At 41.9% G+C, this 27,238-nt stretch overlaps 1 protein-coding gene across 12 annotated transcripts in view; it reads left to right on the top strand.

The window, feature by feature from the left end:
- Positions 1-21,373, top strand: part of SLC35D2 (solute carrier family 35 member D2) — a 57,624-nt gene extending 36,251 nt beyond the window's left edge. For 5 of the 12 annotated variants that reach the window (XM_047754803.1, XM_047754805.1, XM_047754808.1 and 2 more), the window contains 6 exons: positions 1,135-1,237; positions 2,818-2,910; positions 10,603-10,670; positions 17,561-17,639; positions 19,453-19,535; positions 20,691-21,373. In XM_047754803.1, the coding sequence (XP_047610759.1) occupies positions 1,135-1,237; positions 2,818-2,910; positions 10,603-10,670; positions 17,561-17,639; positions 19,453-19,535; positions 20,691-20,793 (529 nt within the window). In that variant the 3' untranslated portion in view covers positions 20,794-21,373. Of the gene's footprint in view, positions 1-1,134; positions 1,238-2,468; positions 2,563-2,817; positions 2,911-3,353; positions 3,458-10,602; positions 10,671-17,560; positions 17,864-19,452; positions 19,536-20,690 lie in introns of those variants that run through there. The other 7 variants (XM_047754807.1, XM_047754810.1, XR_007131182.1 and 4 more) reach the window with 6 other exon arrangements.
- The last annotated feature ends 5,865 nt before the right edge of the window (positions 21,374-27,238 follow it).

A 27,238-nucleotide genomic window follows, 5' to 3' on the forward strand; every position in this document is an offset into this window, starting at 1 on the left:
GACGGAGCATGATAATGGGAGAAAAAAGAATGTATACATGTATACATAACTGGGTCACCGTGCTGTACAGTAGAAAAAAAAATTGTGTTGGGGAAATAACAGTTAAAAAAAAAAAAGAAAATGCTGAAAAAAAAAGAAAAAAAATGTATACATGTATGTGTAACTGGGTTGCCATGCTGTACAGTAGAAAAAATAAATAATGTATTGGGGAAATTTAAGAAAAAAGATATTATATAAGCCACAGAGTCTCAACCACTTCTTTGAGTTTCATTGCTTTTCTGTGAACTCCTATGAGTGTAAAATACTTAATTCAATTTGTCTTTTTTTTTTTTTCTGCTGTTAGTCTGTGGTCAGTAACATTCGCAGGCTCCCAGACACTGACCCAAAAGAGGGCAAGGGACACCTCCTTGACAATATATACTTATGAATTATGACATCTGGGCTTAGCTGTTGTTCTCTCTCCTCCCTTTGCCTTGTCCCACCCCCAGACATTTTTATACTAGTGTTATTTATTTAAAATGGAAATTGAAGAGAGGATGCTTCAAAGAATGGGAAGAAAGGGCGCTTAGAGGAGTAGCAGAGAAGGAATGGATTCCGGCCTTGCCTTTTCGATGGACAGGATGGTGGGGGTGCCAGTGGATAATGTGACTGTTTGGGGACCAGATGGAGGTGTCAGTTCCTCATTGGACCCCTTTTGCCCTGTCACTGCCCAGCTGTCCCCACAGGGTTGTACTCTGGGGATGGCCCTGTTTCCTACCATAAGAAAAGCCCACAGGGTGAGTTGAACAAATCACTCCCCTTAGAAAAGCAGAGCTCAGCAATGATCATGGCAATTTATCAGTTAGCAAAAGAAAGGGCTTCTCAGTTAAAGGAAGTTGGTTAATGGCCCTCTGGTTTTTAAGTCCCTTGTGATTAAGTGGAAGCCTCCGGATGGCCTGGTTTTGTTCTTAATCTGGGGGCAGACAGAAGAATTAACCGTGCACTAGCACATGGGGGAAAAGATGCCAGAGAAAAGGTAGTTACTAGCATCGCAAATGAATTTGATTAGGGTAAGATAAAACAGACCAGACAGCCTCAGAGGCCACATTGTGAGTTTCTGAATAATCATATGCCTTTGCGTCCCCTCTCTCCCAGTTCTGACCTTGCTTTTAACTTGGAAGGCTATATTTTCGTGTTCCTGAATGATCTCTTCACAGCAGCCAATGGAGTTTATACCAAACAGAAAATGGACCCAAAGGTACCAGATCTTCACTCCTATGGTTTTAGGCTCTGTCATCTGACCCCTGAAATCACATGAAAAAATAGAGTGAACTTGTAAAGCCAGCATGTAATTTAATTTACATATTACGATCTACACATCACTCATTTCTTTGGAATTATCTTGTTATTCCTTTTCTTGCAGTTTGGGGTGAAAATTAGATAGGAAGGGAGAAGAGGGCACTGTTTCAGATGCAAAGTCAGGATGGAGAAGGGATTATTTTGAAAGACAAATTAAAATTAGATTTTTTTTTTGCTTTTTGGGCCACACCCGAGGCATATGGAGGTTCCCAAGCTGGGGATCAAATCAGAGCTACAGCTGCTGGCCACAGCCACAGCCACGACAGAAGCGAGCTGCATCTGCGACCTACACCACAGCTCATGGCAACACCGGATCCTCAACCCACCGAGTAAGGCTAGGGATTGAACCCCCATCTCCATGGATCCTAGTCAGGTTCGTTAACCATTGAGCCATAAAGGGAACTCCCTAAAATTGAATTTTTATTTTTTATCATCCTCATCAGTGACTGAGATGAAGTCAGGGGTACTATGAAAGCAGCGTGCTATGAGAGTCTGGAGATGTGGGTTACAGATACAACTTTTGCTGCTGACTTATTATTCTGAGTGGAACCTTCACTTCTCCAAACCTCAGTTTCCTCATCTGTGCAATGAGATGACTGGAACAGATAATTTATAAGATCCCGTCCAGCAGAAACCGCCTGTCCCTGTCATGGGGGCGGGCAGGCAGATAAGCTTTCCTTCCGTGTGGCTGCCCCCATGTCGGGGCTCCCAGCCCTCACCCCCACCCCAGCTGTTCTGGAAGCTCTGAAGGATGAGCCCGGCATATGTTTCTTTGTTTCAAGTTCTTTGTGTGGAGTGAGGGTGTTTGCTCTGATGGACAGGCTCATTTCTCCAAGCTGTTTTTTATCTGCACCGTTCTTTTTTTTTTTTTTCTTTTCTTTCTGTATTGCCACTTATTTTTTAATGACAACAGTTTTACAAAACTGGGTTTGTTGCCTTTTGAGAATCACAGTATGTCACCCTTTATGGAAGTGGTGGATATAGTCTCTTTTACAAAAAGTAAATGTATGCACAATTGGAAAAAGGAGATACCTGGCATTTGAACCCTGCTGTTCCTCCATAGAAAGAGCAGATGTGTTTAAGGAGTTCCGTTTATATTAGCAATTTAAATGTTATTTATTTTGTTCCAGATTTCCCATTTTGAAAAAAGAACAATCGAAAGTTGGAGATGGGTGGAATATCGGAGTCCATCCATCTCCATCCGTTTTATCTGTCATTTTTGGGGTAAAACACTTTTTTTTTTTTCTGAAATCACAGTATACTTGAAATGAAGCATATGTCAGAAGTTTGCTGAAAGTATTCCAGTACAGAACTGGTCAGAATGCAGTAATTCCATGGTTGTATAAATAGCCCCAGGGGAAAATAAAATAAAAATAAATGGCTCTAGGAATTCTGATGCTTCATATTCCTAAAGCTGAGTGGAGTTTTCTTTTCTTTTTTTCTTTTTCTTTCTTTCTTTCTTTTTTTTTTTTTTTGCAGGAGTTAGGGAAATACGGAGTGCTTTTCTACAATGCTTGCTTCATGATAATTCCAACTCTTATCCTTAGTATCTCTACTGGAGACCTTCGACAGGTAAGCTGATGCAGTCATTACATTCTTACTTAGTAGTCTTTAAAAATGTTAATATTTGGAGTTCCTGTCGTGGCTCAGTGGTTAATGAATCTGACTAGGAACCATGAGATTGTGGGTTCGATCCCTGGCCTCATTCAGTGGGCTAAGGATCTGGTGTTACCATGAGCTGTGGTGCAGGTGGCAGATGCGACTTGGATCTGGCATTGCTGTGGCTCTGGCATAGGCCAGTGGCTACAGCTCCGATTCAGCCCCTAGCTTGGGAACCTCCATATGCCACAGGAGCGGCCCTAGAAATGGCAAAAAAAAAAAAAAGTTAATATTTAACCTGTGATACTCGGTGACATAAAAAGTGTGTAAAGGTAACTAGGATTACGTGACAGCAAGATGTGTGATATGCCCAATAATACCTTTGGCACTTTCCTTTCATTGGCTTTTATTTTTAGACCCGTCAGAAGGAGCAGAAAGTAGGCAGAAGAACCCTGGTCTTGAAGCTTTTTGAAAAACAACAACAAAAATCTGAGTTTGAGTCTCACCTTCCCTTTCGCTGGTATGGGGACCCTGGGAAAGCTAATGAACTTAGAAGGGGATTTTGATCATTTAAAAACAAATTTATTTATGTATTATCTTTATGATAGCTATTTGGAAGCATACACATAAAGTAGAATAATTTAACGAACTTTCATCTACCCATCATATTGTTTCAACACTTTTTGGCATTTACCCAATCTTATTTTATCTATTCCCATCTGCTCTCACTCCTCTCCCTGCCCGCCCCCTGGAATATTTTTTTTTAATTTTTAAAAGATTTTTATTTTTTCCATTATAGTTGATTTATAATGTTCTGTCCATGTCCGCTCTATAGCAAAGTGACCCAGTCATACATAAACATATACATTCTTTTTCTCACATTATCCTCCATCATGTTCCATCACAAGTGACTAGATATAGTTCCCTGTGCTATTCAGCAGGACCTCATTGCTTATCCACTCCAAATGCAATAGTTTGCATCTACTAACTCCAAACTCCCCATCCATCCCACCTCTTCCCCCTCCCCCTTGGTAACCACAAGTCTCTTCTCCAAGTCTATGAATTTCTTTTCTGTGGAAAGATTTATTTGTGTTGTATATTAGATTCCATATGTAAGTGATATCATGTCCTTCTCTTTCTGACTTACTCCACTTAGTATGAGAGTCTAGTTCCATCTAGTTCCATGTTGCTGCAAATGCCATTATTTTGTTCTTTTTTATGGCTGAGTAGTATTCCATTGTGTATATTTACCATATCTTCTTAATCCATTCATCTGCTGATGAACATTCAGGTTGTATCCATGTCTTGGCTATCGTGAATAGTGCTGCAATGAATATAGGGGGTGCATGTGTCTTTTTGAATGAAAGTTTAGTCTGGATACATGCCCAGGAGTGGGATTGCTGGATCATATGGTAGTTCTGTATTTAGTTTTCTGAGGTACCTCCATACTGTTTTCCATAGTGGTTGTACCGATTTATATTCCCACCAACAGTGAAGGAGGGTACCCTTTTCTACACATCCTCTCCAGCATTTGTTATTTGTTGACTTGATAATGATGGCCATTCTGACTGGTGTGAGGTGGTACCTCACTGTAGTTTTGATTTGCATTTCTCTAATAATTAGTAATTTTTTTTTGTCTTTTGTCTTTTTAGGGCCGCATCTGCGGCATATGGAGATTCCCAGGCTAGGGGTCTAATCAGAGCTATAGCTGCCGGCTTACACCACAGCCGCAACAAATCAGATCTGAGCCATGTCTTCCACCTACACCACAGCTCATGACAACCCCAGATTCCCAACCCACTGATCCAGGCCAGGGATTGAACCCGAAACCCCATGGTTCCTAGTCAGATTCGTTTCCACTGCACCACGATGGGAACTCCAATAATTAGTGATGTTGAGCATTTTTTCATGTGCCTGTTGGCCATCTTTGTATCTTCTTTAGCGAAATGTCTCTTCAGGTCTTCTGCCCGTTTTTCGATTGGGTTGTTGGTTTTTTTGCTGTTGAGTTATATGAGTTGTTTGTATATTTTGGAGATAAAGCTGTTGTAATTTGCATCATTTGCAGCTCTTTTCTTCCAATCCATAGGTTGTCTTTTCGTTTTTTTGTTCTGCGGTTTCCTTTGCTATATGAAAGCTGGTAAGTGTAATTAGGTCCCATTGGTTTATTTTTGTTTTTATTTCTGTTGTCGTGGGACCCCCTGGAATAGTTTAAAGTAAATCCTAGACATTATGGTATATGTCTCAAAATATTTCAAGATCTATGTTTGAATTTTGGAGGAGGTTTTGTTCTTTTGGTTCACCTGCTTACCTTATCTGCAGAAACAAAATGGTAAATTAGTAGAAGGATGGGAGACCCAGTTATGTGTGTGGAGGGGGTACCACTTAGGAAGGGTGACTGTTCATCCCATAACATCTGCAACAGCCACCTTGAAGTGTGCTGCCTCCTGCCAAATCCTAGTTCCTAGAAAGTTGCCGGATACACCACTTTAGCTTCATGTGAGAAATGAGGTATGCTGGGCAAAATCCTGGTCCAGTGTGGCCCTTGACCTCTCCCGCAAATGCCCGCCACCACTACCACCACTGGCTAGGCTTAACCCTCCTTAACTCTGTCATGCATTGCCGGTTAGGGTGGGGTTCACAGCACTTCCCCCCAGCCCTTCCCCTGGCCCCCCATGCAGCAGCTGCTAACCCACCACCACAAGATAGCATTTCTGTATTTAACAATTAGCATGGTTGTGTGGTGCACACTGGTTGAGTGTCAGTCCCATTTATTGCCTTTTAGGGCTTTGAATGACTTCAGAAGGCTGTGGCTCCTGGGGACTCCTGGGGTGAATGTCAGGGTTATTGTTCTTGCTCAGAACTACACTGTCTCTCTTCTACAGTTCTTTCCCAAGAACAGGCTTGGTAGCCACATGCCCAGGGATAAAACCAGGTGTTTATATTGAAAACTGTCAAGAAACACCTGTTTCAATAAAGGGTTCTCATTGTATGAAGCTGAGCCTCACTGTTAATTCAGAATATTGGACAGTAAAGCAAGCACCCCCGCACGTCTCTAGCAATGGTGAACAGAGCAGGATATCTAAAAACACAACATTTATTTTTCAGCTGCCATCAACTAAACCAATCTAGGGTCAGTGACATTACATAAAGTGAAATTATGAACCTTCAATGAAGTAGCCCTAGCAGCTTGTCTCATTTCATTGTCATAAAAATGAGTTGTTCTGGAATTCCCATTGTGGCTCGATGGGTTGTGAACCTGACTAGTATCCTTGAGGATTTGAGTTCGATCCCTGGCCTTGCTCAGCGGGTTAAGGATCTGGTGTTGCTGTGAGCTATGATGAAGGTCACAGACGGGGCTCGGATCTGGCATTGCTGTGGCTGTGGTGTAGGCTGGCAGCTGCAGCTCCAATTCGATCCCTAGCATGGGAATGTCCATGTGCTGCAAGTGCAGCCCTAAAAAGACCAAAAACAAAACAAAACAAAACAAAACAAAACAAAACAAAACAAAACAAAATGAATGTATTTATAACTGTCAGAATGTATTTATAACTGCCTATAAAATGACAAAAATACAAAAGTCATAAAGTTAAAAATTTGCCTCTAATTTAAAACTATTGTATGATAAGAGATATCAAAAGAGATGAGACACTTTTTGTAATGTCTGTAAAAACCCTATAGGAAAAATGATAAGGTTTTTCACTGCTAACATTTTTCTGCTCTGCATTCATTGAGTTGTCATGAATTTCCTCCAACTGGTCACTTTTAACCATGACTGAATCCATTTTAGAGTGTGAACCAAATATAATAAAGATGAACTTATGTGATTAGGTGTGTTAGTCTGCAATATAAAATTACATTTTTTTTGCCAAGTTTGGTTTGATTGTATTAAAAGTTGAGTGATGAGTTAAAGTGAAAGGTTAACTTCTCTTGTTAATGGAAGAAATACTTTGATGAGTCATTTTTCCTGGTTGACTAAAGAGGGTCAGAGATTGACCTTGTGTGTGACTCACTGTACTGGGGGTTCATTCCTGCACCTTGGCCTTACAGTCACCAGGTCTGATAATGGCACCTTTAAAAAAAAATTATTATAGCTGATTTACAGTGTTGTCAATTTCTGTTGTACATCAAAGTGACACAGTTATACATAAATACACATTCTTTTTCTTACATTATCCTCCATCATGTTTCATCACAAAATAGCACCTTGATTCTATCTACCTCTGATTAACAAAGTCAGGAATGCTGGCTCCTCTTATTAACAAATTAGGCCCTTGGAAAATAGTGGGTGAACTTTCTTTAGTTATTTGAATCACTCAATAAGTTCAAAGTACATTGAGTGTGTTGCACTTGATGAATACAAATGTTGCAGTTGATGAATAGGGATAGGACTTTTTTTCTGATTAAAAAAGCGCATTAATGGAGTTCCTGTCGCAGCTCATGGAATGAACCTGACTTGTATCCATGAGGATGCAGGTTCGATCCCCGGCCTTGCTCAGTGGGTTAAGGATCCAGCGTTGCTGTGAGCTATGGTGTAAGTCAAAGATGCGGCTCGGATCCCATGTTGCTGTGACTGTGGTGTAGGTTGGCAGCTGCAGCTCTGATTCAACTCCTAGCCTGGGAACTTCCATATGCTGTGAGTGCGGCTCCAAAAGGCAAAAAAAAAGAAGAAAAAAAAAAAAGCACATTCATGCAAAATGAAAGATTCGCATTCCAACACACTTTTACAGCAATAGTAGGTCTAAAGGAGGAAGTACTTTATTGTGATTCACCTTGAAATTATTTTCTGTTTTCGAATAATTGTCTTGCAACATGATTTTTTCAAAATGCCACAAGCACAGCCTCACTGGTTTTAAAGAAACAAAATAAAACTAAAATCTATCAGAGTTTAGGTTGGCAACAAATCCAAGTATTTTGATGAAAATTACTACATAGCCCTCAATGGTTTATGTGGTATCAGGAATATATAGTTCTTATTTACTGTTTGCATAAATACGTCTAGTTCTTGAAGTAAATAAATGTTTTCCTACCTTTAGTTTGAAGTTGGGGCATATGTTTTTCTCTTATTCCTAATTTTATGTATCTTTTCAGATACAGAGTGTTTTCCAGTTTTTTTTTTTTTTTTTTTTAATGGCCATACCTGTGGCATATCCAGTTCCTGGGCCAGAGATCAACTCTGAACGCTGGATTCTTTGACCCACTGCTCCGGGCTGGGGATTGCACCCGTGCTTCTGCAGCAATCCAAGTCACTGCAGTTGGATTCTTAACCCACTACACCACAGCGGGAACTCTCAATAGTTGTTGGGTTTTGATCTTTGCCTGCCTTGGCATAAACTGTCTTGGATCTTTTCTGACTCTTTGATTGGCTTGGGGCTTGCCAGTAAGACAGACATTTGTTTATTTATTTATTTATTTATTTATTTATTTATTTATTTATTTTTTAATTTCACAGCTAAGGGTTGAAAAGAACGATTTTATGATGAAAACTTTCAAACCTCTTCAGAAGGATAGAGAATAGTATAACGAACTGGGACTTCCCGTTGTGGCTCAGTGGTTAATGAATCCAACTAGGAACCATGAGGTTGTGGGTTCGATCCCTGGCCTTACTCAGTGAGTTAAGGATCCGGCGTTGCCATGAGCTGTGGTATAGGTTGCAGACGTGGCTCAGATCTGGCGTTGCTGGGGCTCTGTGTAGGCCAGCAGCAACAGCTCTGATTAGACTCCAAGCCTGGGAACCTCCATATGCCGCGAGTGGGGCCCTAGAAAACATGAAAAGACAAAAAAAAAATAGTATACCGAACTGCATGTACACTTCAACCAGTTTAGGCCATTGTCAACATTGAGTGTATCTTTTTTTAGAGTATTACTAATAAAACAGTGACAGTAGAGTGGGACAAGTTTGTGCTAATCAGAGAAGAGAATTTGAACTCTAAACTTAAGAAAGATTTAATTTTTTTTTTTAATCTGTGAAGTTACTAAAACTTGGCTAACAAAGAATTGCTAAATAAAAAGTGGGAAGAATGTATATTTAATCATGTTCTGTAGCACATACTTGCATATAGTCCTGAGTCACCTTAAAATCATTTTTGATTGCAGGCAAGGGGCAAATCTTGGGTAAAATACTCCTTTTTTTGCTGTTACCTTAATGCTGTTACCATTTCAAGAAGGTTCATTTTATTTTCTCAGCTAGACTAAGAGCAGACACTGAGTCAAACTTCTCTACTACCTCTTGCCCCCAAACTACTTGATTGCTTTGTAAACAACAAATAGTAGTTTATTTGTTTAAGATGCTTCCTAAGCATTTGCAAATTCTTGAAAAACAGTTTATAAATTTAAAGTTTTCTTAGTCATGGGAGTTCCTGTCGTGGCTCAGTGGACACAAATCTGATTAACGTCCATGAGGATGAAGGTTTGATCCCTGGCTTTGCTCAGTGGGTTAAGGAACTTCCATGTGCCAAGGGCACAGCCCTAAAAAGACAAAATAATAATGATAATGTTTTCTCAGTCTTGTCAACATTCTTCATTTAATTTTTTTTCTTTTCTTTTCTTTTTTTTTTTTTTTTAGGGCCACATTCGTGGCATATGGGGCTTCCCAGGCTAGGGGTCCAATCGGAGCTGTAGTGCCTGCCTATGCCAGAGCCACAGCAACGCCAGATCCAAGCCGCATCTGTGACCTACACCACAGCTAATGGGAAGGCTGGATCCTTAACCCATGAGCGAGGCCAGGGATCGAACCCACAACCTCATGGTTTCTAGTTGGATTCGTTTCTGCTACACCATGTTGGGAACTCCTCTTTTCTTTTTTTAAACTTTATTTTTCTTTATTTCATTGTTCATTGATCATAGTAACTTTTGCTTTCCTACTTGCTCTAGGGCCCCAGCACTGAGGGAGGAAAGGTCCCAGGCTAGGGGTTGGATCGGAGCTACAGCTGCCAGCCTATGCCACAGCCACAGCAATGTGGAATCCGAGCCATGTCTTGCAGCTACACCACAGCTCATGGCAACGCTGGATCCCTGACCCACTGAGCAAAGCCAGGGATCAAACCCAAATCTTCATGGATACTAATTGGATTCATTTCTGCTGTGCCTCAACAGGAACTCCCAAATTCTTAATTTTATAATAAACTTTCTTCTAAGATTATTTATAAAAAGTAAAACTCAACCCTGACTTTGTGACTACAAATTATTAAAGATTTAATGATAGCCACAGCAACAATAACTATCATTTCGTTCTTACCACCTGCAGGGTTCTAAATAATTTCCTTAAATCCTCACACTGAGCTTTTGAAGAATTTTTTTTCTTTTTCTTTTTAGGGCTGCACCTGTAGCATATGGAAGTTCCCAGGCTAGGGGTCAAATTGGAGCTACAGCTGCCAGCTTCCATCACAGACAGCCACAGCAACTCCAGGTCCAAGCTCTATCGCAACCTACACCACAGCTTGTGGCAATGCTGGATCCTTAACCCACTGAGTGAAGCCAGGGATTGAACCTACATCCTCATGGATCCTAGTTGGGTTTGTTATAGCTGAGCCACAGTGGGAAATCCTTACCCAGGAATTTTGAAACTGCATTTTCTGTTTGGAAAAGTGGTTCCTGTTCTAGCCTGTACAAATTGATAAAACCAGTGTTATTAATCTAACCATTAGTTTTCTTTCTTTTTGATGATAGGCCACTGAATTCAACCAATGGAAGAATGTTCTATTTATCATACAGTTTCTTCTTTCCTGTTTTTTGGGGTAAGAAACCATAGATGAGAAGTTTTTGTCCATGGTATCTCTTGACAAGTCAAATCAAAATATGTACTGTCTACCCTGGTAAAATCCCTTTGCTTGTGTTTTCTCTAACTTTTTCTGGAAAGTACCCCTCCTTTCCAGAAGAGTAAGTTGATGGGACCCTATGCTATATGTGAGCTCCAAAATAGGATGTTGCCTATTGACGTCTGAAAGTTAATTTGAACTGAAGTCAGCTACCTATCCAATCTGAATGTGCTTTTTGTCTTTGTCACAATGTCCCAAGTTTTCCTGAGATCTTTCCCGCACATAAGGTTGTGGAAATAACAACACGCTTTCTATAGTGTTGTCCCTGTTATTCCCAGAGTGTTTTCTGAGAAGAGATGGTGAGGCCCATTATCTTGCCCACTAATTTTAGGCTTTTCTTAGAATTTTCCTTAGGTATACCTTCCCATTGAGAGGCTATACAGCTTGTGTCTTTTTTTTTTTTTTTTTGTCTTTGTGCCTTTTCTAGGGCTGCTCCCTCGGCATATGGAGGTTCCCAGACTAGGGGTCTAATTGGAGCTGTAGCGCCAGCCTATGCCAGAGACACAGCAACGCGGGATCCAAGTAGAGTCTGCAACCTACACCACAGCTCATAGTAATGCTGGATCCTTAACCCACTGAGAAAGGCCAGGGATCAAACCTGCAGCCTCATGGTTACCAGTCACAGTGATCGAAGCCATTGCGCGCTTCTGAACACATCCTTGGCTTTCAGACCAGCTGCCACTGGACTTGGGCTGTCCCCTCTCTGTGATTTGTGCTCAAGGAATGCGTCAGGGCTAACGTGTGCACATCCCAACCCTTGACTCCATAGGACTCTTCTCTCAGCTCCTTTCTTATTTTCACTGCTTTCAAGTTTGCATTTCAATCTTGTTTTTTTCTGACCACCAAACCTTTATCCGTAGTTGAAAATATAATTTAAAAATTATGACCCTTTAAAAATGTATGTGAAGATGCCAGTGAAATGGTGAAAAAGGCAGACTTTTGAGGTATGGGGAAGGACTCAGCTTTAAGAAATGCTATTTGTAATTAAGAGTTTGTAAACAAAGCCTATCTATAATGAAATGAAATTGGATCGGGCAGGTAAACTGGATTGTGGGAGCCGTGATAATTTAACGCGGGCAAAGGTAAAATAAGTGACACTGAAGTTGACAAACTCGATTTAAAAAAGCCAGCTCTGCTAGTCTTTTGAATTTTGCCAAGAAACGACAGATAGGTTCTGGTTCATTCACACCAGCAGCTGGCACCAGCTCCCAGACCCTGGAGGCAATTATCCTAATCTGTTTCTGCCCCAGTAGCAGCCTCTTTGATTCCAATGAAGCAGTAATATATTCCTTAATAGAAACACAAAAGTATCAATTTCCCCACTCCCAGCATAAAAAAAGGTTCTGTTCTTTGAACCTTTATTGTTACTGCCAAGACGTAGGGTCCAAGACAAACCAGGCTTCTGCTCATTGCTTGAGTAAAGGGGTGACAGAGACTTCAGAGTGCAGACACGCCCATCATTTTCCAATACCCCAAATTGTAGTGTAAAGTGGATGTTCCAGGAGAATGAATCATTTTTATCCCATGGCTCTGGCTTCCTTGGCACACCACTGAGGTCTTGGATGGGAGTGAATCCTTAGCAGAGATGAGCAAGATGAGATTACTTAAAAGCCTTTGAAATCTGAAATGAGAGAAAAATGTGGTTGGTGGAAGGAGTGTACATGTGGCCTTTTAGTATCTGAACATTTGTGTTGGATTTCTTTTATATGCTTGTACATGGAGTGGTAACGAGCAACAAGGGCCTTTGAGTTCTGCTTGTGACTGCCACCAGTGTGCCATCCAGCTTTGGGTTAATCAGTTATTTTTTGGTGTTATTTTCAGAAACAGGAAGAAACCTTTGAGCAGGGGTTCTGGTCCAGGGGTTTCCACATGGGCGCCTCCATCCCTTGAGGCCCTTATAAGCCAAAAAACCAGCTGGCATCTGTTGTCAGAATAAATGTGTGTCATTTGTATGTGCCATTATTTTTCAAAGGTACTCAGATGATAAGTACGATTTTAAAGAGTATAGAAGGGCACAAAGCTACTGAGCATTCAGCAATGCTTTTAAAAATTATTTTATTTTTATTTATTTTTGTCTGGGAGTTTACATTTTATTTTATTTTTTTTATTAGAGTTGATTTACAATGTTCTGTCAATTTCTGCTGTATAGCAAAGTGACCCAGTTATACATATATATACATTCTTTTTTTTATATTATCTTCCATCATGCTGCATCACAAGCGATTGGATATAGTTCCCTGTGCTGTACAGCAGGATCTTATTGCTTACGCACTCCAAATGCAATAGTTTGCATCTACTAACCCAAAACTCCCAGGCCATTCCACTCCCCCACATCCTTGGTAATATCTTTGTGTTTTTAAATTTAATTTAATTTTTAATTTAATTTTATTTATTTATTTATTTTTGTCTTTTTGCCATTTCTAGGGCCGCTCCCGCAGCATATGGAGAGTCCCAGGCTAGGGGTCGAATTGGAGCTGTAGCCACCGGCCTACTCCAGAGCCACAGCAACGTGGGATCCGAGCCGCGTCTGCAACCTACACCACTGCTCACAGCAACGCCGGATCCTTAACCCACTGAGCAAGGCCAGAGATCGAACCCACAACCTCATGGTTCCTAGCTGGATTCGTTAACCACTGAGCCAGGATGGGAACTCCTGTTTGCATCTTTGTAATCCACAGATGCTAAAATCAAAACTGTCATGTGGAGGTTGGCATTTTTGACGTTAAAAGTGGAGGGTCTCTTAATTCAGAAACTTGATCTTAGCCAAAGGACTGTATAGGTACATATTTGTATATAGAAATAGATTTTCTTAGAAAAAAATTTTTAATATACTTTGATCCTAGTCATTTTGCAGTTAACCTCTCTAGGGACACCCTGTGGGTAGACGAAGCAGTGCAGCCTTTCTGTCAGCAGAAGGTGGCTGTTCCTGTACCAGATGTCCTCTGTCACTTAAGAGGGTTGCTGCTAATTCAGACCCCCCAGGAGGCTGCAGACAGGGACGCCTCCCCTCGCGCAGCCCAGCTGGTGGCTGAGTGTCCTAGTTGCCCACACTCATGGTGGATGGAGATTGGCCAAGGTGCTTTCACAAAAATGTAGAACGAAGAAAACATTGCATGATGAGGACACTGGAGTCGAAAATTTTAAGCAAAACTAGAACATAAAGGACATCTGTGATTGTCCTGGGTTTAAAACTGCACTCCAGTGTAGGAAGCCTGCAGGAAGCTTTTCTGTGTCCTGGAAATTAGGTTGGGCCCCTCCCATGAGCTGTAATCTCTGTTATTTTATTAGACTCTTAGCTCCTCCAGGATAGATGCTGAGGTTATATACTCCAGGCCCAGCAGAACAGGGAGCCAAGTAATATCAAATTGATGTTCATTTTATGCATGCATAGGATTATTTACCGTTCCCTAAGGCTCTTAAATTAATGTTGAATTTATTAAAATTGTAAAAAAAAAAAACCCAGATTTTCTTAAGTCATTTATTATTTTTATTTAAAAAAATTTTTTAAATTGTACACTTTTTTGGTGGGGGGGGGGGCATGGTGTGTAGAGGCTTGACGTGGGATCTCAGTTCCTGGACCAGGGATCAAACCAGGCTGCAGCAGTGAAAACGCTGAGTCCCAACCAACGATCACCAGGGAAGTCCCTCTTAAGCCAATTTATAAATGCTGTTGCTGTATTTATAAAGCTAGTAATTTTTGTGTTAATAGGAATATTCACTTTCTTTCTTTCTTTCTTTCTTTTTTTTTTGCCTTTTTGTCTTTTTGCCTTTTTCTAGGGCCACTCCCGCAGCATATGGAGGTTCCCAGGCTAGGGGTCTAATCAGAGCTGTAGCCGCCGGCCTATGCCAGAGACACAGCAACTCAGGATCCGAGCCGAGTCTGCAACCTACACCACAGCTCACAGCAACGCCGGATCCTTAACCCACTGAACAAGGCCAGGGATCAAACTGCAACCTCATGGTTCCTAGTCAGATTGGTTAACCACTGAGCCAGGACGGGAAGTCCTACATTCATTTTTTGATGAATGGTTTGTTAACTCAAGTTTAGCTGATAGAAATTTCCTAAATAGTCTACTATGAATCAGTCTCATTTACATCTTAGGGAATTAAAAAAATCAAGCATTTAAAATGTGATTTACAAATTTAATTTACATGATTTTTCCAGCAATTCCAAGCCCTGATGGAGCCCTAGAGAAGCTAATGGGCCAGGTTGGAGGCCTAAGCAACTCTTTGAAATCTATTAATAAACCAAACTCGACAGTGTGGTAAATCAGGGTCATTTAAACTTTTGAATACCATGTACAGACTTAGATTTTCTTATTCATTTCAAATGAAAATAGCAAATTTAATATCAATTGCACATTTCAAATACAAACCACAAAGGCTGGGATGCTGGAGTCTCTAACTTATCAAATTGTTGTAATTACCTTAGTAACAAAGACATACGGTATTGTGAAGATTACAGAATTTGTAATTGAACTTATTCCTCAACTTAAGGTAAAAGCTTGATGTGCCCTATCTCTAATGTTTTTTTTTCTCTATCATCCCTGGTAATAAACAGCCAGGACAAAAGCAGTTCTTGTGTTGAATGCTTGTGATCTAGATTCTGTTACTAGCAATCGGAAGTGTGGCCCCGGACCTTAGACTGGGTGCTAAATTGCTGCAGGAGAATCTTCCTCGTGCTCAGAGGCTGAGCCTTTTCTGAGAGTACAATTCCCAAGCTCTACCTGGGATTTAGATTTAAAATCAACACATCTTTTTTTGTTTTTTGTTTTTTTGTCTTTTCTAGGGCCGCACCCACAGCATATGGAGGTTCCCAGGCTAGGGGTCCAATTGGAACTATAGCTGCTGGCCTACACCACAGCCACAGCAACACGGGATCTGAGCCATGTCTTTGACCTACACCATAGCTCATGGCAATGCCGGGTCCTTAACCCACTGAGCGAGGCCAGGGACTGAACCTGCAACCTCATGGTTCCTAGTCAGATTCATTAACCACTGAGCCACAACGGGAACTCCTAAAATCCAACACATCTTATGCTCTGTCTGTATCTTTCCAATTTTGTTCTCAGCCAGTTTTGATTGTAACTCTATTAAATGTTGAAAGAGGCTACTCTTTCAACATTTAATCACCTGATTCTGGTGAATGAAATTTTTCCCCCCACTTAGGTTAGAGCTAAATTAATTTCTTCCTTCCTTTTCTTTCTTTCTTTCTCTCTTTCTTTCTTTCTTTCTTTCTTTCTTTCTTTCTTTCTTTCTTTCTTTCTTTCTTTCTTTTCTTTCTTTCTTTCTTTCTTTCTTTCTTCCTTTTTTTCGAGCTAAATTTCTTTACTACTTGAGTGACGTGATATTTCTTTACCTCTGATTAGATTCTGCATTCTTTCCTGTGTGTGTATATGCACACACACACACACACATATTCTTGTGTGGTGCTTGGTCACAGTTCTGTAGTCATTGTGTTGACAAGTAAGGGTCAATGTTGAATGCCTGTTGAATTAACTTTGGCAACAGAGTACAGGAGGGAGTTCCCACAGTGGGTCAGCAGAAACAAATCTGACTAGCATCCATGAGGACACAGGTTCAATCCCTGACCTCGATCAGTGGGTTAAGGATCCTGCATTGCTGTGAGCTGTGGTGCAGGCCAGCCAGCGCTACAGTTCAACCCCTAGCCTGGGACCCTCCATATGCCTCGGGGTAGCCCTAAAAAGGCCAAAAAAAAAAAAAAAAGGTACGGAAGTGCTATTGGCATGTAGAATCCATTATTTAAATTTTCTATGTCCAAAGCTAGTAATTGTTCAGCTGATTTTTCCTGCTAACACCAGTGGTTCTCAGCACTGGTTGCACATTAGAATTATTCATAGAGCTTTATAGACACACGGCGGGGGCCTCACCTTGAACCAGTTGGAGACCCTGGGCCAGGCATCGTCGAATTCAAAGTGCACCAGGTGATTCTGAGGCATAGAGAGAACTGAACTCCACTGTTGGTTTTCGGTTGCTTATATTATAGCTGTTAAACAAAAGATTTCAGATCATTTACACAAAATCTCATTGTCCTTACCTCCTTTTTTTGTGGAAATGCTGATGAGAAATCACAGACAAAATGAAAAGGAGGAGTTCCTGTTGTGGCTCAGCAGAAATCAATCTGACTAGTGCCCATGAGGACAAAGGTTCGATCCCTGGCCTCACTCAGTGGGTTAAGGATCTGGCATTGCTTTGAGCTGTGGTGTTGGATGAGGCTAGGATCCTGCATTGCTGAGGCTGTGGCTGTGGCGTAGGTTGGCAGCTACAGCTCTGATTCCACCCCTAGCCTGGGAATCTGCATATGCTGTGGGTGCAGCCCTAAAAAAGACGAAAGAAAAGAAAAGGACACCTAGAAAGTAGAAGGTTTGGCTAATGCATGACTGGACCATTTTCCTGTAAAAGGCTGGAGTTAATAAGGAGATGTTTTAAGATGCAGATTTTAAAATCTTTATGGTATGTTTTTCTTTTTTTATTTGTTTAAAGTACCTGTGTGTGTCACTCACTGACTTTTCTTACATTTTTTTAATTTATTTTTTGAAGTATAGTTGATTTATAATGTGCCAATTTCTTCTGTAGAGCAAAATGACCCAGTTTTATATATATACACACACACACACACTCATACATATATATATGTCTTCCTTTTTGTATGTTATCTCCCATCATGGCTTATCCCACAAGACTGGATATGGTTCCCTCAGCTATACAGTCCTGTTGACTTTTCTCAATCTGTTATTATTACCCAGCACAGTAAGGCACACACTCAAGTGTTTGCTTCCTCGCCCCAGGTTTCTGTTGATGTACTCCACAGTTTTGTGCAGCTATTACAATTCAGCCCTGACCACGGCGGTAGTTGGAGCCATCAAGGTAAGTGGTTGAAACCTTGGAATGCACAGCCACATTGGGGACGTGACTGATTTTATTGTCGTTGTTATCAGCGCTGTAGTAAAATGGAGGCTTATGATATTTTTGGCTGTGCCTAGATGACCCCTTCTTCTATCTTCTAATCTCCTAATCCATAAAACAGAGAGAAGACTTGCGAATTTAAAAAGGAAGAGACAGGAGTTCCCGTCATGGCGCAGTGGTTAAGGAATCCGACTAGGAACCAGGAGGTTGCGGGTTCGGTCCCTGCCCTTGCTCAGTGGGTTAATGATCCGGCGTTGCCCTGAGCTGTGGTGTAGGTTGCAGATGCGGCTCGGATCCCGCGTTGCTGTGGCTCTGGCGTAGGCCGGTGGCTACAGCTCCGATTCAACCCCTAGCCTGGGAACCTCCATATGCCGCGGGAGCGGCCCAAGAAATAGCAACAACAACAACAAAAAAGACAAAAAAAAAAAAATAAAAAGGAAGAGACAAATCATGACTTTTAAATTGGGGGAGTTCCCCTTGTGGTGCAGTGGAAACAAATCTAAGTAGTATCCATGAGGTTGTGGGATCGATCCCTGGCCTCGATGAGTGGGTTAAGGATCCAGCGTTGCCGTGAGCTGTGGTATAGGTCGCAGACGCGGCTCAGATCTGGCGTTACTGTGGCTATGGTGTATGCTGGCAGTTGTAACTCTGATTCGACCCCTAGGCTGGGAACTTCTATATGCCATGGGTGTGGCCCTAAATAAAATGAAAATAAAATAAAGTGGGGATGATGGGAAAACCAAGTAAAATAGCTAAAAAAAATTCCAAATTTCTGTGTTCAGATACCTTGTGATCTCCATTTTGGTTTTCTGGGAGAACCGGCTTGCTAAGAAGGGGAAATTTGTGTGAGGGACAGTTTTCAGTGTAGATCTATGCTCAATTATAAGGTGACTAACTCTTGGATTGGTGAGTGTGTTGTGTGTGTATACAAGCATCTGAACATATACACTAATGAATAGGAGGTTGGGGGTGTTCTAAATTCTATTCTGTAGTTGGTTTTCTTCTTTTTTTCTTTTTTAGGGCTGCACCTGCGGCACATGGAAGTTCCTAGGCTAGGAATTGAAAAATCAGAGCTGCAGCTGCCGGCCTACACCACAGTTCTCAGCAACACCGGATCCTTAACCCACTGAGCAAGGCCAGGGATCAAACCTGTGTCCTCATGGATACTAGTTGGGTTCATTTCTGAAGAGCCACAATGGGAACTTCTGATCAGATATCTTAATCTGGTCAAGTTTAGGATTAAGGTGATTAAAATTCACTACCCAATTGATGGTAAAGAGATGGGATCTGGAACACTGATGATTTCATTTTCTTTTAAAAACCCTAGGTAATGGTTTTTATCCACTCATTCAATATTCCACTAACCCCTACTATAGGCAAGTCTCTGTGAAAAGTAACCAAAACGCTAGTGTCAGATTCCACCATATATATATATATTCCACCATACACACACACACACACACACACACACATATATACACACATTTCCCCCCTGCCAAAATCCTTTACTTTTAAAATGACTAATCCTTGGAGTTCCCACTGTGGCAGAGCAGGATCAGTGGCATTTGGGGAGCACTGGAATGCAGGTTTGATCCCCGGCCCAGTGCAGTGTGTTAAGGATCCAGTGTTGCCGCATCTGTGGCTTAGTCACAGCTATGCCTCAGATCTGATCCCTGGCCCTGGAACTCCATATGCTGAGGGATGGCCAAAAAAGAAAAAAAAAAAAAAGTAAAATAAAAGGACTTAAAATCACGAATCCTCTCTTTTTCTACAGAATGTGTCCATTGCCTACATTGGGATGTTAGTTGGTGGAGACTATATTTTCTCTGTGTTAAACTTTGTGGGGTTAAATATTTGGTAAGTGGGATTTTTTTTTTTTTTTTTGTCTTTGCCATTTCTTGGGCTGCTCCGATGGCATATGGAGGTTCCCAGGCTAGGGGTCGAATCAGAGCTGTTGCTGCTGGCCTACACCAGAGCCACAGCAATGAGGGATCTGAGCCCCGTCTGCAACCTACACCACAGCTCACAGCAATGCCGATCCTTAACCCACTGAGCAAGGCCAGGGATCGAACCCTCAACCTCATGGTTCCTAGTCGGATTTGTTAACCACTGAGCCACGATGGGAACTCCTGGTATGTGGGATTTTTAAAAACTCATTTTAGTAAAATAATGAATTTTTAGAAGCCTGATTAATATGTTAGTGAAAGAGCAGGAGGTGTTGTGACGTGACGGTATCTTGCATAAATTTCACTTAAGTCATTCCATTCATCTATTTTTAGGACAACTCCCTCATGTGGCTCATGGGGACATGTGTAATGAAAATTCAAAGGGTCAACATCTGAATTTAATGCATGTGTCCTCCTCACAGAAAAGCCCCTAAGTTACATGTCTTCCTTTTGTGAATGGGCTTCACTAATCTGTGCTCCATCAAAGCACCACATGCTCAGGGTATTAGGGGGAGTGACTGAGATACCTTTGAAAGGCATTTTGGGGTCTCAGAGGTGGGACACCTTTTTGGGGTAATGGTATATACTGTATTCAAATAATAACCAGGTGCTTATAGTTTCTCTGAGTTTCTGTATGAGATTTGATCTCTTTTTTTTTGTCCCCAAGATTTGTAAATAAGAGGGTTAATTCTCATCAATGAATCCACAAATTTGAAGAAATAAAACTGGGGGCTCAATTATTCCCTTCATCTGGAGTTCCTGTGGTGGGATGGTGGGTTAAGAATCTGACTGCAGTGGCTCGGGTTGCTGCAGTGGCATGGGTTCGATCTCCGGCCCAGTACAGTGGGTTAAAGGATCTGGCATTGCCACAGCGGTGACCTATGCCACAGCTGTGGCTCAGATTCAGTCCCTGGCCTGGGGAACCCATATATCAAGGGTGCAGCCATTAAAAAAAAAAAAAAAAGCTGACTATATTTATAAAGATGTCAGTAACTTCAGTGGTACCACCTATGGGATTTATTTATTTATTTTCACTCTTTTTTTTTTTTTTTCCTTTTCCTTTCAGCATGGCAGGGGGCTTGAGATATTCCTTTTTAACTCTAAGCAGCCAGTTAAAACCTAAACAACCTGTGGACGAAGAAAATATCCCTCAAGACTTGAAGGGCTAGAATGTGGGGCAGAATTGCCAACTGGCTTGCAGACTGGGGGCATGGGGAAGGGTTGCCAGCTGTTCTGGTTGTGGCTTCCTATGCCCCGCCCCGGCCCCGCCCCTGGCCCCGCCCCCGTTAGGGCGCAACAGAAAGGTCTGCAAAATACAGAGACAATCTACCTCATGTGCTGCATAGGGAGCCATCCTGAGCCCTGAGAAATGCGTCTGGGCGAAGCCTTACCAGCTGAAAGTGTATCTTCTCAAAGAAGCCATTGGTGAAAGGGATTGTTTCCAAGGCACTCTGCATGGGCAGAGCCCCGACCACACGTCTGTGCTGTGGCTGCTGTGACCAGGTACCAGAGTGCTTCAGAGGAGGTAAAAGACTGATACTGTGAGGGTGCCTATCCGCACCTTGGCCTTAATTTCAAAGGTCCCAGCCAAAGCAACGTGCCAGTGAGAACATTTTTCCAGTGTAACCAGACATATCTTTAATACAATCAGCTGCTGAACTGCCAGTAAAGTTGTTAGCTTTGATTTGATCCTCTATGTTGATATCTTTTCCCAGTCATCAAAGTAAAATAAAAGATAATTTATTGGCATGCCTCATTCTGTGATAGCATTGTGGACAGGCAAAGAAACAGTATGCCTTGAAGGGTAATACTCCTTTTAAGACTCATAATGTGCAAAATTATGCAATAATTCAATGGAAAAAATAATACTCGGTGTACCCTGTCAACATTTAATCAGTCATATTTCTCTCCTCTTTTTGTTCAGGGGGCTTTGAAATTCAGATCATGTGGACTTTAATCAGGGTACATTTTTTCCTGGTTGTCTGACCTCCCAGACCAGTGGTGTATGGGAAGGAGCCCCAGATTGGATAAGGGTTATTATCTCCATCAAGAAATGGACTGTTGGAGTTCCCTGGTGGCTCAACAGGTGAAGGATCTGGCATTGTCACTGCTGTATTGCAGGTTTGATCCCTGGCCTAGGAACTCCTGCATACTGCAGGTGCAGCCAGAAAGAAAGAAAGGAGGGGAAAAGAAAGAAAAAAGATGGAAGAAAGGAAAGGAAAAAAAAAAAAAAGGAAAGGAAGGAAGGAACTGTCCCTGCTGGGGTTGTGGTGCAGGGTAGGGTCCCAGGCTGGGAATCAGGAGCCATTTTTCTAGTCTTGTCTCCACTACTAACTCCCCAGAGACCTTCACTGCCATTTGGCTTCCATTTTCTAATCTTGATAATGGAACTAGATCTCCAAATTCCCACCAGCTCTAACTTCCTAAGTTAATAGAAGCTGGGCCAGATGGGCAGGGCAGCAAATGAAGGAAGGATTGTGTTGATGTGTTTCAATTTATTTTACAATTAAAAACATTTAATAGTAAAATACACATAACGTAAAATTTACCATCTTAACCCTTTCTAAGTTCAAGTAGTGTTAAGTATATTTACACTGTTGTGTAGCTGCTCTCCAGAACTTTTTCTTGCAAAACTGAAACGCTCTACCCATTAAACGGTAGCTCCCCATTCCTTCCTCTCTCCAGCCCCTGGCACCCACCATCTCATTTTCCGTCTCTGTGAGTTTGGGGTTTTTTTGTTTTTTGTTTTTTGTTTTGCCTTGTGTCCTTTTTGAGGGCCGTACCCGCGGCATATGGAGTTTCCTAGTCTAGGGGTCTAATCAGAGCTATTGCTGCCAGCCTACACCAGAACCACAGCAACGCCAGATCCGAGCGGAGTCTTCGACCTATACCACAGCTCACAGCAACGCTGGATCCTTAACCCACTGAGCGAGGCCAGGGATCGAACCTGCAACCTCATGGTTCCTAGTCAGATTTGTTTCTGCTGCGCCACGACGGGAACTCCTGTCTCTGTGAATTTAAATACTCTAGATAACTCATGAAAGTGGGGTCACACAGTGTTTGTCTTCAGTGGCTAATGTCCTCAAGGTTCATCCATCATGTATCAGAATTTCCTTCCTTTTTAAGGCTGAATAAATATTCCAACATATGCACACCACATTTTGTTTATCCATTCATCTGGCAATGGACACTTGGACTGCTTCTGCCTCTTGGCTATTTGTGTATAATGCTAGTATGAACATAGGTGTCCAAATATGTCTTTGAGACTCTGCTTTCAGTTCTTTCAGATATTCAAAGGTAGAGTTCCCATCATGGCTCAGTGGTAACAAACCCTGACTAGTATCCACAAGGATGAGGTTCGATCCCTGGCCCCACTCAGTGGGTTAAGAATCTGGCGTTGCTGTGAGCTGTAGTGTAGATCACAGACATGGCTCGGATCTGGTGTTGCTGTGGCTCTGGTGTAGACTGGCAGCTGCAGCTCCAATCTGACCTCTAGCTGAGGAACTACCGTATGCCTCAGGCATGGCCGTAATAAAAAAAGCCCCCCCCCCCAAAAAAAAAAGATATGAAAAGGTAACATGTTTCCTCTACCCACAGAACACTCCTAACACCTCCCATCAAGCAATTCTCCAATTCTCTGGACACCAGCTGAGGATCCTACAATTAAATTCTGACTCTTAACTACCTGGAGTTAGTTTAGACTCCACAGGTTATGGGCTCGGTCCCCCACAACTGATTCTTACTTCAAATGACAACCCCAAGTCTCAGGTTGTGACTGGTGCTTCTGACCAACTGGCCATAACTCTGGGGTTCAGTGATGTGCTAGAATGGCTCACAGGACGCAGGGAGCCAGTTCGTTACCAGTTCGTTATAAAGCATCCAAATCTCAGGAAGAACCAGAGGAAAGAAATGCATAGGACAAGGTATGTGGGAAATGGTTTGGAGCTTCCATCACTCCTCCAGCGGGCCACCCTCACAGCACCACAATGTGTTCACCAGCCCAGAAGCTCTCCAAACCCCTTAGTTTAGGCTTCATTGCTGTTTTTTGCAGTAATACGTGGACCACAGCCAGATCATTTCATATTCCCACCTAGTGTGCAAAAGGGTTCCAAGTTCTCTACATCCTCACCACTTGTTCTTTCCCTTTTTTTGGGGGGGTGGGGAGCAAATCCTCAGCATATGGATATTCCTAGGCTAGGGGTCTAATCGGAGATGTAGCCACCAGCCTATGCCAGAGCCACAGCAATGCAGGATCTGAGCCGTATCTGCCGCCTACCCCGCAGCTCATGGCAACGCCAGATCCCTAACCCACTGAGCAAGGCCAGGGATCGAACCCTCATCCTCCTGGTTCCTAGTCCAATTCCCTTCTGCTGTGCCAATGGGAACTCCGTTATTTCCTTTTTTGGTAGTGGTAGTAGTAATAGTACATGTCCCCATGGGTGTGAGGTGGTATCTCGTAGTTTTAATTTGCATTTCACTGATGCTTAGTGATATTGAGCATCCTCTCATATGCTTATTGGCCATGTGTATGTCTTTGGAGAAACATCTGTTCAAGTCCTTTGCTTATTTTTGAATCAGGTTGTTTGGTTTTTTTGTTGATGTCTTGTAGAAGTTCTTTGTTGTTTCAATTTATTTTGAAAAGGCTTCGAGGGTATTACCTTGGGGCTCCCCAACTGTGTAACCACCTTTTCTTGCATCATTCACATCATTTCTGAAGCCCAGAGACCCAAAGTGCTAAGATTTGCAAAGCGTGAGCATCAATGTTTCATTTTTTTTTTTCAGTGACAAAACGAAACAAAAACGACATTTGCCCAAATGACGATGAGGTACCACCTCACACTAGTCAGAATGGCCATCCTCAAAAAGTCTACAGATAACAAATGCTGGAGAGGGTGTGGAGAAAAGGGATCCCTCTTACACTGTTGGTGGGAATGTAAGTTGGAACAACCACTATGGAAAACAGTATGGTGTTTCCTCAGAAAACTAAAAATAGAATTACCATATGATCGAGCAATAGCACTCCTGTGAATATACCTAGACCAAACCATAATTCAAAAAGATAACATGTACCCCTATGTTCACAGCAGCACTGTTCACAGTAGCCAAGACATGGAAACAACCTAAATATCTATAGACAGATGAATAGATTAAGAAGATGTAGTATATATACACAATGGAATACTACTTAGCCATAAAAAGAACAAAATAATGCCATTTGCAGCAACATGGATGCATCTAGAGATTATCATACTAAGTGAAGTTAAGTCAGAAAGAGAAAGACAAATACCACATGATATTACTTGTATGTGGAATCTAAAATATGACGCAAATGAACCTACCTATGAAAGAGAAATAGATTCCCAGATGTAGAGAACAGACTTGTGGTTGCATAGGGGGATGGATTTGGGGAAAGAATAGACCAAGAGGTTTATGTTAGCGGATGTCAGCTATTATACATAGAATGGGTAAGCAACAGGGTCCTACTGTATAGCACAGGGAACTATTTTCAATATCCTGTGATAAACTATAATGGAAAAGAATATTTAAAAAATATAAAATAACCTCAAGGTTTGCTTTCTTTCAATTTTTTTCCAATTTTCATTTTTGCAATTTTTTTTTTTTTTGGTCTTTTGTCCTTTTAGGGCTGCATCCGTGGGATACGGAGGTTCCCAGGTTAGGGGTCTATTTGGAGCTGTAGCTGCTGGCCTAATGCCTGAGCTACAGCAATGCCAGATCTGAGCCGTGTCTGCGACCTATACCACAGCTCACGGCAATCCGGATCCTTAACCCACTGAGCGAGGCCAGGGATCAAACATGCAACCTCATGGATGCTAGTCAGATTTGTTTCCACTGAGCCAGGACGGGAACTCCCATTTTTAGCATTCTTAAAGGGAAAAGTTTTTGTGTTTTCCTAAAGTCTTAATATGATTCATCTTTTGTTTTAATAGCCAGGATGCCTTGGGATGGGAGTTCTCATTTAAATATTTTTCTTCGCCTTTAATGACCAAACACCTTTCTTGGCTTTTAATGACCCATTCTTTGCACCAATGTGGAAAGACTTCTTCGCTGGCTTCCATGTGTGGCCAGCAGAGGACACTCTAAGAGCAGCCTTGTAGCAGAGTTGAAACTTGCAAATTCTGCTATTCCTCTGAAGAACCAGATTCCAGAGGTGTGGGGTTGATGGGAGCGCCAGTCTGGCTTTTGAATTAAGGTTAGTTGAGCATGCTGGATGCATAGAGGTTGTGCAAAAGGGATCTGTGAGCTCCAAGGAGGCTGAAGAAAAAATGTAGCCCAGTGCCCCAAGTCGCCAGATTTCTTGTAGAAACCATTCTGGTTGGACAAGGAAAATTACTTTAATATCCTTGATACTTTGCTTAATTCTGGCTATTTTCCTGCTAATAAAGTGGCATTTTTAAACTTGGACTTTCCTGCTGTTTTAGTGTTTTTTATATATATTAAAATGTATGTTACAAGGGAGTTTTGTGACAGCTGAGTTTGCCTAAAGAATAAAACCTAGTTTAGAGAAGTTATATATTTTATACATTATGATGATGTATTACTATAGATTACTATATATTATTTTTATTTATACATACTTTCCCTGCCCTCAGGAAAATGGCAAAGGTATATGTCAGTATTTTCAGAGCCTTTGGTGACTTTTTTCCTTCTGCATGATCACTTCGACTTTTCAGTCTTGGTGAGTCATTTTTATGACTTGTGAGTGCCTTTTGTTTTCTGTGAATGGATTTGTGTACTTGTGCATACTTTGGAGTGCTGCCACTTGCCAAGGTAGTTTTAGGGAAACTGAAAGTGCCCAGCTGCTCAGAATCTCCAAGTTCCCTTTCTGTCATTAGATACTAAAGCACATGGTAAGACAAAGCATGCCCCTTTAAGATGAAGCCAGAAACCACAAGCCATTCCTTGGACTCTTAGGGTCAGGAAATATCATCCGTGTGCCTTCTGACTCTCACCTCTGCTCCAGTTGATAAGCCCGTGATAAGCCTCAGAACCTCTTCTCTGCCATATGTGGCACCTGGACCAGAATATCAGCGTTATCTGGGGCTAGTTAGAAATGCCGAATGCCAAGCTCGCACAATGAATCCGAATCTGCATTTTAACTCACGCAACTGGAGAAGCACTACCCCAGGCTTTTGGTCCAGACCAGAGTTTTATTTTTCTGTTTTCTATTTTGTCCTTTTAGGGCCACACCCACGGCATATGGAGGTTCCCAGGCTAGGGGTACAATCGGAGCTGTAGCCACTGGCCCACACTGCAGCCGCAGTAACGCAGGATCCCAGCCGAGTCTGCGACCGACACCACAGCTTATGGCAACGGCAGATCCCTAACTCACTGAGCAAGGCCAGGGATCGAACCCATGTCCTCATGGATGCTAGTCAGGTTCGTTAAACACTGAGCCATGACGGGAGCTCCCAGACCAGAGTTTTAGGACCTAGGGTTCCTAACCTGAAATTCACAACATTATTGGGCTGGGAAACTTGGATGGGGAAAGACTACATCTTGATTTTCCCCCATGGAAATTTAGCATTTCTTTTCCTTTGAGTGTGGGCAAGACCATAGGAATACTGGCTGTACTTGTGACTCTGTTATGATAGA

This window comes from Phacochoerus africanus, chromosome 12, assembly GCF_016906955.1.
Source record: "Phacochoerus africanus isolate WHEZ1 chromosome 12, ROS_Pafr_v1, whole genome shotgun sequence".
Lineage (NCBI taxonomy): Eukaryota > Metazoa > Chordata > Mammalia > Artiodactyla > Suidae > Phacochoerus > Phacochoerus africanus.